Consider the following 13,035-nt stretch of genomic DNA (forward strand, 5'->3'; position numbering starts at 1 on the left):
CGAGGCCAGTGACCAGGAGAGCGCAGATCGAAGCCGAGAGCTGGAGAACATCACAGACGAGAATCCTGGTGCAGACTGCAGGATGAAACCTGATGCTGACGATAGTGTAATTGAACTTGGGGTGCAGGGCTCCAAGGGAGAAGATAAGAAGTGAGCAGCGGTTTTCTTCTTTGGTTCAGCTGAGGCTGACATTCCAATCCATTTCTTTCCATTGGAAACCCTTGTTTCCTGAAGGTTAGGTTGGCTGCTGCCGTCCCAGTCCCACAGACACCGGCATTCTCAGACATGTAATTTGAATGCAGTAGCCGAGATTGTGACTTGGCAGGCTGTGTGACCAATGTGTGGTCCTGTCCGCATGTGTGGTGCACGCATTTGCAGGAGTGTGGTTATGGGCTGGACACAATGCAAGAAACCTTAACATTTTTTTAATATGAAATATTTTTGGTATTGCTTTGTAATTAGTTGGAGGAATGTTTTGAATTACACGGTAGCTTCTCAGTGTTGTGGCTGTGAACTTTGTAAATATGCTGAATGCCTATACATTAAAGTTTGAGTAAATCTGGGGTTAACTTCTTTGGGATTTAGCAGCAGCAGCCTTTTTGATAGAAATCCAGAGGTGCAGTCCATTTCTCCCATCGTTGAGGGGTTGATACATTCTACGAGGTTTGCTGTGCACTTTTTTTTATCCCTCTTGCCTCCCATCACTGAATATCAGAGGCCTCTCCTTGCTGCTCATTCTAACTGCTGCTGACCAGTCCCACAAGCAAGGATGTCTCTTATTAACCCCCTACTTCCATTTACTGGCACAGTAGTTAGCACTGTTTCTTCACAGCATCAGGGAGCCAGGTTTGATTCCCAGCTTGGGTCGCTGTGCGGAGTCTGCACGTCCTCCCCGTGTCTGCGTGGGTTTACTCCGGGTGCTCCGGTTTCTTCCCACAAAGTCCCAAAAGATGTGTTTGTTAGGTAAATTGGACATTCTGAATTCTCCCACAGTACACCTGAACAGGCGACTAGGGGATTTTCACAGTAACTTCATTTCAGTGTTAATGCAAGCCTACTTGTGACACTAATGAAGATTATTATTATCTACTGCTAACCTCCCTCCACAAGCATTAGCAATATAAGGGAAACAGGACCCTGTACCGACAGAAGGAAAGAGCAACATTTATATTTTGCGAAATGGGACATTATTTTTCAACCCCCGTTGTGGCTGCTGGGTATCCACGTCAATGGATCGGATGCAACTTGGCATATCTTGGAAGCAGTAGTTTCACTCAGCCCGATGCTTCACCAATCCTTGCTGCTTTTCTTGGCCAAAATGCCAGCAATCTCCTGGCAGCATTCCCTACTTGTGTTGGAGATTCCACCTCTGGGAGGAAGTATAATGGCAGTTCGAGGGCAGGGTTGAATCGCAGAGTTGTTACAGGGCAGAAAGGAGGCCATTCAATCCATTATGTCTACACTAACTCTCTGCAGGAACAGATCACTTGGAGCCATTCTTCTGCCTTTTCTGCGTAACCCTGCACATTCTTCCTTTTCCGATAAGAGTTAAATTCCTTTGTGAATGCTTTGAATGCACCGCCCTTCACCACACTCTCAGGCAGCACATTCCAGACTTTAACCACTCACTGTGTGAAAAGGGTTTTTTCTCAAAATAGCTTTTGCTTCTTTTGCCAATTACTTTGAACCTGTGCCCTCTCATTCTCGAATGGGGATGTTATTTTCCTAACTACACTGTCAAGTCCCTCTTGGTTTTGAATACCTATATCAAATCTCCTTTCGGTCTTCTTCAGGGAACATAGTCCCAGCTTCTCCAATCTCTCTTCATAACTGAAGTTCCTCAACCCTGGAAACAGTCTCATAAATCTTTTCTGCACACTCTCCAATGCCTTCCTATCCTTTAAATGCCACACCCAGAACAGGGCAGCACGGTAGCATAGTGGTTAGCGTATTTGCTTCACAGCTCCAGGGTCCTAGGTTCGATTCCTGGTTTGGGTCACTGTCTGTGCGGAGTCTGCACGTTCTCCCCGTGTGTGCGTGGGTTTCCTCCCACAGTCCAAAGATGTGCAGGTTAGGTGGATTGGCCATACTAAATTTCCCTTAGTGTCCAAAATTGCCCTTGGTGTTGGGTGGGGTTACTGGGTTATGGGGATAGGGTGGAGGTGTGGGCTTGGGTAGGGTGCTCTTTCACAGAGCCGGTGCAGACTTGATGGGCCAAATGGCCTCCTTCTGCCCTGTAAATTCTATAATCTATAAACTGGATACAATACTCCATCTTAGGCTGGACTAGTGGTTTATACAAGTTCAACATAACCTCTTTGCTCTTGTACTCTCTGCCCCTATTTATAAAGCCCAGAATACTATATGCTTTATTAACTGCTCTCTCGACCTAACTTGCCATCTTCAATAATTTATGTACGCATGCTGCCAGGTCCCTCTACTCATCCACTCCTTTAGAATTGTATCCTTTATTTTATATTGTCTCTGTGTTCCTCCTGCTAAAAATTAATGACTTCACATTTCTCTGCATTGAACCTCATCTGTCACCTGTCTGTCCATTCTACCCACCTGTTTATGTCCTTTTAGGCTCCACACTATCCTCTTCAGAGTTAACAATGCTTCCAAGTTTCATATCATCTGTAAATTTTGAAATTGTGCCCTTGATGCCAAGGTCTAGGCCATATCAGGAAAAGCAAAGGTTGCAGCAGCAACCCCTAGGGGAGTCCACTACACACTTTCCTCCAGCCTGAAAAACATCCATTAATAACTATACTCTGCTCTCTGTCACTCAGCCAATTTCCATGTTGCCATTGTTGCTTTTATTCAAATCAGCTAAAACGTGGCTCACTCGCTTTTGCAGCACTGTTTCAAATGCTTTTTTGTAGTCTGTGTCCATCACATCAATAAGATTACCCTCATCAAGTCCTGTTACCTCTTCAAAAAATTCCCAAGTCAGTTAAACACAGTTTTCCCTGAAGAAATTCATGCTGGCTCGCCTTAATTAACCCAAGTTTGGCCATGGGTCTGTTCATTTTGCCCTGAATGATTGATTCTAGATCTAGAAGTTTCCTCACCAAAGTTAAACTGGCTGGCCTGTAGATGCTGAGCTTATCTTATTTTTTAATAAACATTTTATTGAGGTATTTTTGTTCATTTTGTTGTTGTAAAGCCAATGTACCTGAATCTGTAAACATAATGCTTTTGCAACCTCCCTTACAGCTCCCATCTTTATTAACCCCCTACTCTAAGCTAAACTGACGACGCCCCCCCCCCCCCTCCCCCCTGACATTGACCCTCTCAAGGCGAACTTGGTTTTTTTCCAAACCAAGAAAGCTTGCCATGTCAGATAGCCAAGTCTCCAACTTCAGGGGCTTAGTGTCCTTCCATGCTAATAATATCCGTCTCCGGGCTACCAGGGAAGCGAAGGCCAGAACGTCTGCCTCTTTCTCCTCCTGGATTCCAGGGTCTTCCGACACCCCGAAAATCGCCACCTCTGGACCCTTGTTTTTAACACCGTGGACATGACATCTGCAAACCCCTGCCAAAATACCCTAAGCTTCGGACATGCCCAGAAAATGTGGACATGGTTCGCTGGACCTCCCGCACACTCTGCACACCTGTCTTCCACCCCAAAGAATCTGCTCATCTGTCATGTGAGCCCGGTGAACGACTTTGAATTGTAACAGGCTGAGCCTGGCACATGTAGTCGCGTTGACTCTACTCAACGCGTCCGCCTATAGACCATCCTCTATCTCTCCTCCCAACTCCTCTTCCCACTTGCGCTTCAGCTCCTCAGTCTGAATCTCCTCCTACCCCATAAGTTCCTTGTAAATGTCAGAGACGCTCCCTTCTCCCACCCACCCTCTGGAAACTTCCCTGTCCTGTATCCCCCTTGGTGGTAGGAGTGGGGTGGTTGAAACCTGTCTACGTAGGAAGTCCCGCACCTGCAGGTACCTGAATTCCCCATGCCAATCCAAACTTCTCCAGCACCCTCAAACTCAGAAAGCTCCCCTCTATAAACATATCCCCATCCTCTCAATCCTTTCTCTCAGCAATCTCCAAAACCCCCCATCCATAATTCACAGGGCAAACTGGTGATTATTGCAGATTGGAGACCAAACCGATGTTCCCTCTGCTCCCATATGTCTCCTCCATTGCTCCCATATGTCTCCTCCATTGCCCCCAGACTCTCGGGGCTGCCACCACTACAGGGCTGGTGGAGTACCATGCCTGTGGGAACGGAGGACGCACCGTTACCAACACACCCAAACTAGTGCCCTTGCATGAAGCCGCCTCCATATGCTCCCATACCGACTCTCTCCCACCACCCACTTCCTGATCATGGCTATATTGATTTAGAACATAAGAACATAAGAACTAGGAGCAGGAGTAGGCCATCTGGCCCCTCGAGCCGGCTCCGCCATTCAATTAGATCATGGCTGATCTTTTGTGGACTCAGCTCCACTTTCCGGCCCGAACACCATAACCCTTAATCCCTTTATTCTTCAAAAAACTATCTATCTTTACCTTAAAAACATGTAATGAAGGAGCCTCAACTGCTTCACTGGGCAAGGAATTCCATAGATTCACAACCCTTTGGGTGAAGAAGTTCCTCCTAAACTCAGTCCTAAATCTACTTCCCCTTATTTTGAGGCTATGCCCCCTAGTTCTGCTGTCACCCGCCAGTGGAAACAACCTGCCCGCATCTATCCTATCTATTCCCTTCATAATTTTAAATGTTTCTATAAGATCCCCCCTCATCCTTCTAAATTCCAACGAGTACAGTCCCAGTCTACTCAACCTCTCCTCATAATCCAACCCCTTCAGCTCTGGGATTAACCTAGTGAATCTCCTCTGCACACCCTCCAGCGCCAGTACGTCCTTTCTCAAGTAAGGAGACCAAAACTGAACACAATACTCCAGGTGTGGCCGCACTAACACCTTATACAATTGCAACATAACCTCCCTAGTCTTAAACTCCATCCCTCTAGCAATGAAGGACAAAATTCCATTTGCCTTCTTAATCACCTGTTGCACTTGTAAACCAACCTTCTGTGACTCATGCACTAGCACACCCAAGTCTCTCTGAACAGCGGCATGCTTTAATATTTTATCGTTTAAATAATAATCCCATTTGCTGTTATTCCTACCAAAATGGATAACCTCACATTTGTCAACATTGTATTCCATCTGCCAGACCCGAGCCCATTCACTTAACCTATCCAAATCCCTCTGCAGACTTCCAGTATCCTCTGCACTTTTCGCTTTACCACTCATCTTAGTGTCATCTGCAAACTTGGACACATTGCCCTTGGTCCCCAACTCCAAATCATCAATGTAAATTGTGAACAATTGTGGGCCCAACACGGATCCCTGAGGGACACCACTAGCTACTGATTGCCAACCAGAGAAACACCCATTTATCCCAACTCTTTGCTTTCTATTAATTAACCAATCCTCTATCCTCTATCCCAGTCTATATTCGGATTTCTTTAAAGTTTCTTCGTATCCTTCCTATTATTTTATGGTCTATAGACTACACCAAGCAATGTAATTTTTGCCCCTTAGGTCTAGCCTTGACCCGTCTTAAAAATCCTCTTTCTGCTCTCCTTCATATTGCTACACCTCCCCCTTTCCTATCTTCCCTGAGCAACTTGTAGCCATAAATATTTAATACCAAGTACTGCCCTACTTTGGTCCAGATCTCTCTCTCAGCTACAAAATCATGGCAATCTGTACCTGTAACTCACTGACCTTACGACACTCCTTGTAGCTATGTCCATGCACAGTGACCTTGGTTTAGACATTATTTCACTTACACAGATCCTACCCATTAACTTACTATTCCCTATTCCAGTGCTATCTATATGTCCCAGTATTCTGTACACCTTGACATTCTTCACTCATATGATCTCCTGGTTCCCACGCCCCAAACAAGTTAGTTTAAACCTGTCAAAGGCATTAGCAAAATGCCCTCTTGGAACTCAGTTCCATCTCTATTTTGGATGCATCCCATTCAGCCTTTACAGGTCCCATCTTCTGCAGAACTTGTCCCATAATGTCCCAAGAACCCAAAGCTCTCCCTCCTATCAACTTTTCTGCCACATGTTGATCTGCTTTATCCTCCTATTTCTATACTCACTTGCGTGTGGCACTGGGAGTAATCCAGAGGTTGCGTGTGGCACTGGGAGTAATCCAGAGGTTACTACTTTGGAAGTCCTGTTGCTAATTTCCTATTTGGTTCCCTTTATTCTGGTTGAAGGGCCAGATCTTTCCTTCTGCATATGTCGTCTGTGAGCTGAGTTTAATTTCCCACGGACCCCGGAGATGTCGGACACACTCGGGTGTATGGACAATAACATTTCTACACCGGAATGGTATTCCAGAAGTAAAGGGAATTGGTGGAGCAGAAGAGTGTAAATCGACATCCATTCCTGATGTTTGTTCATGTTCTCCAATTTTTAAATTTGTTTTTAAAAAATTGACCTTTGACATTATGTGGGCTTGGCTGGCTAGGCCAGCATTTATTACCAATCCCTAATTTCCCTTGAGAAAGTGGTGGTGAGCTGCCTTCTTGAGCCGCTGCAGTCTGTGTGGTGTAGGTATACCAATAGTGCTGTTAGTGAGGGAGTTGCAGGAATTTGACCCAGTGACAGGTTATTCATGAAGGACCCACCTTCTCAATCTTACCCCTTGCCTGAGGTGTAGTGATCCTCCGGTTAAATCACCTCCAGTCAGCTCTCCCCCTCGAAGGGGAAAACAGCCTCTGATCATCTGGGTCTATGATAACTTTACCGTATCTATTTCTAAGTCAGGATGGTGAGTGACTTGAAGGGGAACTTGGTGGTGTTCCCAGGTATATTCTGCCCTTGTCCTTCTAGGTGGTAGAGGTTGGGGGTTGGAAGGTGCTGTCGAGCAAGCCTTGGTAAACTGCTGCAGTGCATTTTATAGATGGTACACACGGCTGTCACTGTGCGTCTTGTGGAGGGAGTGAATGTTTAAGGTGGTGGAGGGAATGCTAATCAAGCGGACTGCCAATCAACCTGGATCATGTCGAGATTCTTGAGTGTTATTGAAGCGCACTCCTCAAGGCAACTGAAGAGTATCTCATCACACTCCTGTCTTGAACCTTGTAGAGCAGTGTTTTTCAAACTTTTTTGCCCAGGACCCATTTTTGCCACCTGGCCATCCTTCGGGACCCACATCAGCCGACCTTCGTGACCCTCGGCCGCTAACTCTTGCTACCCACCATTTTCACTTACCTTTAATGTGACAGATGAGCCTGCTTGGTACTCGTGATGTCACTGGCTTTGTTATTCAATGCTACATTTCTGATAATGACTTCAGCTGATGATTTATGGTCTCACTGCATCCATTGAAAAAAATAAAGAGGGAAGGTTCAGTTGGGTCGCTTGAGGGTTACAAGGTAGCAAGGAATGAGCTTTAAAAAAAAGGGCTTCGGAGAGCTAGGAGGGGGCATGAAACGTCCTTGGCAGGTCGGATCAAGGAAAACCCCAAGGCTTTTTACTCTTATGTGAGAAATAAAAGAATGACCAGGGTGAGGGTAGGGCTGGTCAAGGACAGTAATGGGAACTTGTGCATGGAGTCAGAAGAAATAGGAGAGGTGTTGAATGAATAATTTTCTTCAGTGTTCACCAAGGAGAGGGGCCATGTTTTTGAGGATGAGAGTGTGATACAGGCGGGTAGGCTGGAGGAGGTAGATGTTCGGAGGAAGGATGTATTAGCAATTTTGAAAAACCTGAGGGTCGACAAGACCCCTGGCCCAGATGGGATATATCCAAGGATTCTTTGGGAGGCAAGGGATGAGATTGCAGAGCCTTTGGCTTTGATCTTTGGGTCCTCACTGTCCACGGGGATAGTGCCAGAGGACTGGAGAGTAGCGAATGTTGTTCCTCTGTTCAAAAAAAGGAATAGGAATGACCCTGGTAATCATAGGCCAGTTTGTCTTACTTTGGTGGTCGGTAAGTTAATGGAAAATGTCCTGAAGGGTAGGATTTATGACCATTTGGAAAGATGCAGCTTAATCCGGGATAGTCAACACGGATTCGTGAAGGGTACGTCTTGCCTCACAAATTTGATTTAATTCTTTGAGGAGATAACTAAGTGTGTAGACGAAGGTAGAGCAGTTGATGTACACATGGATTTTAGTAAGGCGCTTAAAGGTTTCCCCATGGTCGGCTCATGAAGAAAGTAAGGAGGTGTGGGATAGAGGGAAATTTGGCCAATTGGATAAGTAACTGGCTATCACATAGAAGACAGAGGGTGGTGGTGGATGGAAAATTTTCAGACTGGAGACCAGTTAACAGCGGTGCACCACAGGGATCAGTGCTGGGTCCTCTGCTATTTGTGATTTTTATCAATGACTTGGAGGAGGGGCCTGAAGGGTGGGTCAGTAAATTTGCTGATGACACCAAAATTGGTGGAGTAGTGGATGAGGTGGAGGGCTGTTGTAGGCTGCAAAGAGACATTGATAGGATGCAGAGCTGGGCTGAAAAATGGCAGATGGAGTTTAACCCTGATAAGTACGAGGTGATTCATTTTGGTAGAAAAAATTTGAATGCGGCTAACAGGGTCAACGGCAGGGTTCTGCGGAATGTGGAGGAACAGAGAGATCTTGGGGTTCATGTCCACAGATCTCTGAAGGTTGCCACTCAAGTGGATAGAGCTGTGAAAAAGGCTTATAGTGTGTTAGCTTTTAGTAACGGGGGCTTGAGTTTAAGAGCTGTTAAGGGTTATGCTGCAACTATACATGACCCTGGTGAGACCACATTTGGAGTATTGTGTGCAGTTCTGGTTAGCTTATTATAGGAAGGATGTGGAAGCTTTGGAAAGGGCGCAAAGGAGATTTACCAGGATGCTGCCTGGTTTGCAGGATATGTCTTATGAGGAAAGGTTGAGGGAGCTAGGGCTTTTCTCTTTGGAGTGGAGGAGGATGAGAGGTGACTTAATAGAGATTTATATGATGATGAGGGGGATAGATAGAGTGGACATTCAGAGACTATTTCCTCGGGTGGATGTAGCTGTTACAAGGAGGCATAACTAAGATTCAGGATGGGAGATATAGGAGGGATGTCCGAGGTAGATTCTTTACTCAGAGAGTGGTTAGGGTGTGGAATGGACTGCCTGCTGTGATAGTGGAGTCGGACTCATTAGGAACTTTAAAGCGGTTATTGGATAGGCACAAAGAGCACACCAGAATGACAGGGAGTGGGATAGCTTGATCTTGGTTTCAGACAATGCTCGGCACACCATCGAGGGCCGAAGGGCCTGTTCTGTGCTGTACTGTTCTATGTTTGTCCTCAAACTCACCATGTTTACACTTCAAATGTTTTTGAAGATTCAGGGTTTTAAACTTTCATTTGCCAGTGCTTCCCTGCATATAACACGCATAAACTTTGATTCCTGATTTACGGTGGAACAGTTAATAACCCACACCTCAAGTAATCATCTTTCTGCTGCTTTGTTCCTCTTTTCAGCTTCTTATTCATTCCCAAAGGGCCAGGAGTTCATGGGTTGTTCACCAAAGGCCCAGGAGTTCATGGGTTGTTCACCAAAGGGCCAGGAGTTCACCCCCACACTACTTGGAGCTGCAAAATGGAGGAATCTCTCTCACACCCAGAACACGTGACGTCCGTGCACGGGATGCGTGACCTGCTCCCTCTGCCGTTGCTGTCAGTGGGAGGACCCCCTCCTTTACTGAGAGAGCACTGGACAGCGCGCTGACTGTAAGAGGAGGTGGTCCACCTCGCTGGGCTCCGGGTCTGCGCATTGCTTGATCCGGCACGCATGCGCGGGATGGTCGGCAATCTCAAAGGTCCCCCCCGGCTGGCCTTTTTAAAGGCCAGTCGTGGCAGTTGGGTGTTCCTCCCGCGATCAGGAACGCCGTGACCCTCCCGAAACCTGTCTGTGACCCACCCGCGGGTCGCAGTTTGCAAACCCCTGTTGTAGACGGTGGACAGGTTTTGGGAGTCGGGAGCTAAGTTACTTGCTGCAGTCTTCCCATCCTCTGACCTGCTGTTGCCGCCGCAATTTTTGAATGGCTAGTCCAGTTCAGTCTCTGGTCACGTGTAACCCCCAGGATGTTAAATACCGCAATTAATTGAGAATCTGAGTCTGCAAATAATCATTCCCGTGGATTTGCAGTTGTTCACGAAGAAGGCTCACCACTTTTCTCGAAGGCAACTCGTGTTGGGTAATAATTGGCTTTACTAATGGTGCCCATATGCCATGAATAAATATATTTGAAAAATCCCAACAGAGCCCCTGTCTGTGTTGGGGGTGTCTGGGTCAGTGTGATAGGCTCGCGACTGACTGGAAATATGGAGATGACTAGGAGAGCTCCCACCATGGGGTGGCAGCATCGAGCTACAACTCTGCCTCTCCTGCCTTTGCGGCAACATTCCTATATATCGGAGTCAAGACATTCCTCTACTAATTGGTATAAAGGGATGATATTTTGAGGAATGTGCAAAGGAACCCGAATTTCTTGTGATTCTTCTCTTTACAACCATCATAACTTCTTCAGTAAGAGGAAGAGGCAGATCTCTGCCTCACAGCGGCGAGGACCCAGGTTAGACCCCGGCCCCGGGTCATTGTCCGTGTGGAGTTTGCAAATTCTCCCCGTGTCTGCGTGGATATGGTCCCATTTGTATTGGGTTCTGTGCAGCATCACTGGTTGGTCCGAAATGATTGAAACCAAGGAAGCAGCTTGTCAAACGGCCCAGGGTGTGTTGTATATATTTAGTTTTTAGTGGAGCCAAGGAAAGTGGGACCCCTCACACTTCAGGGTCCACAGAGCAAATTACATTCCGGCACAGTGTGAAGTGAGGGTCTCATTTGGATTTGCCTCCCCTATCTTCATCTCCCAGGTCTGGGAGCTGCCAGATCTCTACTTTCTGAAAACCAGTGAACTGGTTTGGTATGCACTGCTCACCACAGGCATATTAATGAAGTCTGAGTTGCTACTGAACCTTCTCCTGCCGCACCATGTCATGGGTATTAATGGTTTGTTGCATCAAAAATATCCCCCTTCTGGTTCTTCAGTCAGTTATTTTGAATATGTGATCACCAACCCTCTGGCACTGCAAGCAGTTTCACCTTATTTGATCAAAACCCCTTCATAAGTTTGAACATAGAATCATGGAATCCCTACAGTGCAGAAGGAGGCCATTCGGCACATCGAGTCTGCACTGACCCTCTGAAAGTGCACCCTATAGGTATTAGGTTGTAAACAATTGTGCTGTAAACTACTCATTTACTTATAAGATGAAATGGAGTTAAAGTCAGTGATAGTTAATTAACAATTTTACCTGAATGCATGGTGAATGTGTTTCATATTACTATGGGGAAAAGGGCAGTGAAGTCATTTTTGAGATCAGGTTACCCGACAAATAGAGCACGGTTTAATTTGATGATAGCTACTCTCTCATTGTGACAGACTGGGCAGGCCAAATGATGGAAGATATGCCAAGTGTGTAATGATTTCGGAGGAAGGTGCCATCAGTTTGTCAATACCATGGCGTTAATGCAATTATTCACATTGGTCTGGCAAGGAAGGGTCTTTTCATGGGTAAACGAACATTCGAGAAGGAGATGTGGAGTTCACTGGATCAGCACTGAGAGGGGTTAGTTGGATGGGAAGGAGGTTAGTCACTTGTAGGTATTCTCGTTAGGAAGATCAGAGAGTAGGCTTCAGACAAATTTGAGAAAAGATCCAGTGCTTATGAATAAGGAGTGGGGCAAGATCAGCAGCAACAAATTAAACTAAGTGTTAACTTGTAGTTTGACCTCAATGCACCAACTATTAGAGCCAGGAAACATCAAACACCAGTGGAGATAAGTTTGGGAGAGATAGAGCTATGGGTGGCAGCAGATAGTCAAGAATAAAAGTTCACATTAAAGATTCCTTATAGTGCTGATCAACCAGAGCCATCTTATTTCCACAAGGGAGAGGAAGAAATTCGCCTTTGTACTTTGAGCCTGAAAGATTGTGCATTACCATTGTCAACATGCATGTTTGAAAAATGTTCCAAATTGAGGGTCAGGTGAATTAGGGCGGGGGAGGCTTATATAGAATTTAAACTCCTGTATAGAGTAGTTGAGGCTAAATGGCCAGTTTCTGAGTTGTAAATTCGGTGCCGTGTCTCCTTGTTTAGTTTGCTGTTCAAATTGTAGCTTTGACCCACCTTGGGAGGTTTTTCAGGAGAACACAATCGGAGCAGGACCAAACCAACTTGCCCATCAAACCTGCTCTGCCATTCAATATGATCATGGCTGATCTGCCTTCAATCCATTTTTCGTGCTTGCTCCCCATATCCTTAATTCCCTGAGACCAAACATCTGTCTATCACAGCCTTAACTGTATTCAAGGAATGAGCATCCAAAACCTATGGGGTAGAAAGTTCACAACTCTGTGTAGTAATTTCCTCCCATCTCAGTTCTGAATGATCGGCCTCTTTTTGGGAGAGTGCCCCCTGAGCAACGGAACAAATCTCCCGAGTCTACCCTGTCAGGCCCCTTCAGAACTTTGTAGGTCGCAATGAGATCAGCTCTTATTCTTCTAAATTCCAGAGAATATAGGCCCAATTTACTCAATCTCTCATAGGACAACCCCGTCATCCACTCAATTTTACTTCGAGCAGGAGTCATGACTTCTTCCCTTCTATGCGTAGAATGTATCCCCCCCCCCCCCCCCCCCCCCCCCCCAGTGCTGCTAGCCAATTGGAAAACCTGTACCTCTTCAGTCCTAGCTGTGCCACCAGAAACAGTGGGTGTCACAGTGGTTAGCACTGTTACCTCTCAGCATCAGGGACCCAGGTTCGATTCCTGGCTTGAGTGACTATGTGGAATTTGCATGTTCTCCCTGCGTTGGCGTGGGTTTCCTCCGGGTGCTCCGGTTTCCTCCCAGTCCAAAAATGTGCAGGTTAGGTGGATTGGCCATGCTAAATTTCCCCCTTATTATCCAATAGGTGGGGCTACAGGGATAGGATTGGGAAGTGGGCCTAGGTAGAGTGC

At 46.2% G+C, this 13,035-nt stretch overlaps 1 protein-coding gene across 2 annotated transcripts in view; it reads left to right on the forward strand.

The window, feature by feature from the left end:
- Positions 1-558, forward strand: part of gtf3c6 (general transcription factor IIIC, polypeptide 6, alpha) — a 12,993-nt gene extending 12,435 nt beyond the window's left edge. For both annotated transcript variants that reach the window (XM_038811733.1, XM_038811734.1), the window contains exon 6: positions 1-558. This exon is cut by the window's left edge and continues 184 nt beyond it. In XM_038811733.1, the coding sequence (XP_038667661.1) occupies positions 1-154 (154 nt within the window). In that variant the 3' untranslated portion in view covers positions 155-558.
- The last annotated feature ends 12,477 nt before the right edge of the window (positions 559-13,035 follow it).

Source organism: Scyliorhinus canicula, chromosome 11, assembly GCF_902713615.1.
Source record: "Scyliorhinus canicula chromosome 11, sScyCan1.1, whole genome shotgun sequence".
NCBI classification, from domain to species: Eukaryota; Metazoa; Chordata; class Chondrichthyes; order Carcharhiniformes; family Scyliorhinidae; genus Scyliorhinus; species Scyliorhinus canicula.